We start from the raw sequence: 4,755 nt of genomic DNA on the forward strand, positions 1-4,755 counted from the left end.
TACTATTTTGCTTTCCCTTTTATTAGATTTTTCATTTCATAACTTTGTGTCTTTGCTTCCTTGTGCATGTATGCAGTGAAGTATATATTGTGTTTCACTGTTTGTATGAAAATTGATACATGAATAAAGTCTGACTGATTGATTGAAATATAAAAGTAGTTTTGTTCCACAGTGAGACTTGTCAGATTTTAAATCCTGAGTTTATCACCTTTAAGTTAAGCAGCTCAGGCCTGAACAAATAAAATCAGAGCTGCTGCTGGGCTCAAAATGAGGTGAAAAGACCCACAACACATCACTCACAAACTGGTTCATTGATTCTGATTCTGATTGTTCACCAAAAATGTATGGATCATCAGTGAACATCTCTCATTTGGTGCATTCATAAACTGGAGATGAAGATATCAAACATATCTTGTATCATAGGTCAGATGTTAACTCTTAGCTTGCACCACTAAGGCGATGTTGGATAACAGAGGCGAGAGGGTTGAAGGTCTCGAGTCATCTGAGTAGGTTCGGTTTAAGTCGGGTCATGGTTGGGTTTGTGGAGCGGTCATGTGAGAGGTCAGAGGTCAGGTCAGTGTGCCTGTTGTGGCTGCCAGCACTCGGCAATCCAGACGACAGCTGAGCGCTGCTAACTACAGCTTCATCAAGGTCAGTGTTGTTGGAGGAACTCATTTTCTTCCAACAAAACAGAAACAGGTGAGCTGGGTAACAAATACATCTTGGACTGTAGCCTACAAAAGCAAAACAGCATGAATCAGTTGTAATTTAGCAAACTAGATAAGAACATTTTTATTGAATCCACATATTTAAAAACAGCAGGAAGCATGCATCAGCAAAAACTACACATCATGAAAAAACAAAGACTCAGACAAGGTGACAATTATTTGAAACATCATTGTGTGTAAAGTGCCGAAGTTACTGACTTTGGCCACTTGGGGGCAGTGGAAACAAGCTGAAAACACAATATGTGACTCATGGTCTCAGTTTGCGTATAAGTCAGATATTTAGCTTTCAGAAAAGTTTGTTAAAATTTTTGCAAAACCAAAATAATGACCTAAAGGAGTCTAAATGGCTGTTTCTTTGTGGGTAGGTCACAATTAGCAACACCTTTCATATCACACAGTCATTTATGGTTGTTTTTTCACAAACCTTGATTTACAACACAATTCTATACATTTCAGGTCAAAATGATAGTTGAATCGAAATATTTGGGAAGCAGAAGCCCAATCACACCCATGCTCTCTTGTCCTGAGAGTCACTGCTGTCAGATTGTTGGCTCGGGGTTGTTCCTTGTCCCTGCTTTCTGCCCCCCATGGGTGTTGTTGTCTTGGGGTTCAGTGATGGTCCTCTGTCTGGACGAGGGGATATTGGCGGTCTCAGATGGCTGTGGAGGACAAAGTGAGTCTGTACAGGAGCGCTCACAGGCGTGGGTGAGTAAGTCATGTCTTTGTTTTCTGGGTTCCTCTCGCTGGTAGATTCATCAGTTTTAAGGCCGGGCCCTCCGTTCACTTTCGTGTGAAGGGGTTCGTCGTTATTCGACACAAAACCGGCAGCGTATTTTTCATCTTTGAGAGGATGTGTTGAGCTTCCGCCTGGGCTGATTCTTCTGGTTGAAAGATCATTGTCCTCAGTCACAGTTGTGGTTGTGAGCATACTGCTTTGTTCTCCTTTACTTAACTCCTCTATCAGCATCTCCCTGTTCCTCCTCCACCTCACCATCGCCTTCATGGAGCTCACCAGGTCCAACAAACTCATCAGGATGGACAGGGAGGCCACACCCAGCATGAAGTTGAGCATCAAGGTCTTTTCGGTAGGTCTGGAGATGTAGCACTCAACACCGGATGTGCAGGGGGCCTCGTAGCAGAGGGAGCTCTTTGGGACAGATAAACCAAAGAGAAAAAACTGCCCAGCGCCAAAAACAACCTCTAAAAGGATCCGTAAAATGACCGCAAGGAAGTACGCGCAGTAGAAACGTGGTGTCCCCCATTCAAGTGGGAGGTCGTGGAGTGGAGCTTTGAGCAAGGACACTTCCCTTGAGGAGCTATCCAGAGTCCAAGGTGAACCGCCTCGACTCCCGTCCCAGTGGAAAGCTCCAAAGTGAGGATACGACAACAGTTTATGCATGACATAGGTGGCAAAGAGTACATGTGGAAGACAGAGGAGGATGAGGTGGAAGAGCCAGAGACGGAGGACAGATACGGGGGCGAACACGTCAAAGCAGACGTTGGAGCAGCCGGGTTGGATGGTGTTACAGATAAATCTCTCCTGCTCGTCACTGAAGAGCGGGAAACCGGCGAACAGGACGACCAGAAGACGTAAAACCAGCATCAGCATCCACCAGGTTTTACCTGCAATGGATAAAACATTGTGTAACTCACAACATGATGACAGCAGGTCTTTTAATGTCTTGTTAGAACCAAGTAATACTTTATAATGATGCCAAACAAAAGACAACTGACACAACAATGGTTTGACTAACACTTACCCATGAAGGACACGTTTTGACTGATAGTGATGAAGAGTAGATCTCTGGCGCCCATCGCCCTCATCATTCAGCGGCCTGCCTCGACACAAAAACAACCTCAAACCCTTCCAAAACCAAGGAGGCGTCTCGGAGTTGTTGTCCCCGTCACCGCTGGTCCAAAACTACAGCGACGGCCCTCACAGCCTGCCACTAAATACAGTCACCTCTAATGCTCTGTTGCTGCCTCTCACTCATGTCTGCAGAGGCCAGGACCTGTGCAGTGAGCTATTCTTACCAGGCTACCATCAAAGCATTGTTGGGATGTCTAGGTACCAGTCAAACTTACTGGAAGCTGGTGATCAAACAGGCAGGCACGTAATGGACAACCATGAACTCAAGTCTGACAAGCTAATGACATTTAGTTGAACTCTTGATTCAATTTAAGGTAACAATGTCATCACAAGACAATTCATTATTCTAAGACACTGAGAAGTATTTAAAAAATCTACAAAATGGATTGTTAAAGACTTGGAATTAGTAGACAAGAGCGTTTTTCTTTTATTAAAAACACAAATCAACAAGTCCTTAAATAATATACAATAGACCTGCGTCAGTTTCTGAGCTTTTTATACACTGTACAAAGTTCATCTGCAAAATGAGTAGTGCTTCAGTTTTCTAAAATGACAAATGAGCCAAAAAAAACATCAACAAAAAAACAAAAACAAATGAGAAATCTCGATCAGTTAATTGAGAGTATACCAGTTAGTTTCAAAAAATCAGATGCACAATGGAAACACAAACAAATAATGGAGTTGTCAGCTGTTTCAATACTGTGAAGTTCTTGGCTCAGCAGTCAGGCTTCATTCAGTCAACTGACATTGAAGTAAGTGTAACAGGGGCACCTGTAGCTCATCTGTTTAAGCTGTTTAAGCTATATCAACGCTCAGTCTTCTTTTGCAGCATCGTGGGTTCAAAACCAACCTGGGCTCTTTCTGAATGTCATCTCCCCTTAGAGCAAAATGCCCGCAAAAAATGAACCTTTAAAAAAAAGTACAAGTGCACAAAAATGAAGCTTGGAGCATACACCATGGCTGACACTTTAATCCATAGACAGATTGTTGTTATTAGTCACCTTAGTGATTGTGGTGATCATACCTGTGACAATGTGACAATTAACACCAACGTTTGTACAGTTTTCTTTGGTTTAGGCTGCTGTTGGAAAGTTAAGTTTGTTCCCTTTTCCTAAGCAAAGTATTAGTATCCTGTTCATTATGAAAACAACATGAAGGCATTAGCCAGGAAATAAAGAGTCTGGGGTGAAGCAGCCATTGAGCATGAAACTAAATAGACTGGAGATTGTAGTTGTTATATATATATTTTTTTATTTAATCATCTTCCAAATGTACTGTGCATGTAATGTGTTATCTGACTCTACAATACCTGTATAAAAAACAAAGTAGAGCTGTGTGGCCTCTATAAGGACTGGTCAGACCTGTGTACCCAGCCGTCATCTGTGTTTCTCCTGATGCTTTGAGATTGAGCTTTTAGTTTATTTCACTGTAAAACTGAGGTTGAGTTCGGTGCTAAATACATTTGTAAAGTGCAAAAATAACCCCACATCTGTTCTTTCTAATCAAGAGCCACTCTTCTTACCTTTGCATTGTGACTTGTCATTGTATTCCTTTAGGTTGTTTTGGTTTTTATTTGACATGCCTATCTGTAATATTATCAAGACAATATGATGATATCTTGAGTGCTGTTATTTAGTAGCCTAAAACAAGATATTACACTGTTTATAAAAATAACTCAATGTGTATCAATCGTCAAGATGTGATTCAGTCCTTTAAAATGGGCTTTGACTATCGTATGTAAAAATAAATGATTGTTTAGCGATTTGGAAACACCTAATTTGTTTCAATTTAATTAACTCAAATGGTTAATTATTAGACTATTTAAAATAATTTAGATGGAACGACTTTCTAGTGATCAACAGTCCAATATGAAAGCCCAAACAATTCTTCTCCAAAATATCACTAACAATTTGGAAATTTGGTCAAACTGACACTTTAATGAAATCATCAAATTCTGAATGGGTGTTTTTCAAATGTCCCCTAGGTGGCAGCACTGAGATGCACTTTATTTTCTTGAAGCTTCTGTGGGGCTTCGACAATCCAACTTGACGTGAGGAAAACTTGTGTTTGATAAACCGCTGTAACCTCAGAAGAAGCCGAGGTTAAAGATTCAACCAACATCTGATGAATACTGAACGAGAACCTTGGGAAAAACAT

General features: G+C 41.1%; 1 protein-coding gene across 1 annotated transcript; it reads right to left on the reverse strand.

The window, feature by feature from the left end:
* Positions 1–1,230: 1,230 nt before the first annotated feature.
* LOC146970056 (gap junction delta-4 protein-like) lies at positions 1,231–2,554 on the reverse strand. The gene is made up of 2 exons (XM_085804686.1): positions 2,489–2,554; positions 1,231–2,351 (listed from the first exon to the last, which is right to left on the reverse strand). Exons 1-2 carry the CDS (start codon positions 2,550–2,552, stop codon positions 1,231–1,233), a joined length of 1,185 nt encoding a protein of 394 aa, XP_085660812.1. The 5' UTR covers positions 2,553–2,554.
* Between the last annotated feature and the right edge of the window lie 2,201 nt (positions 2,555–4,755).

Source organism: Trachurus japonicus, chromosome 17 (assembly GCF_045865225.1).
Source record: "Trachurus japonicus isolate A0001 chromosome 17, Traja_1.0".
Lineage (NCBI taxonomy): Eukaryota > Metazoa > Chordata > Actinopteri > Carangiformes > Carangidae > Trachurus > Trachurus japonicus.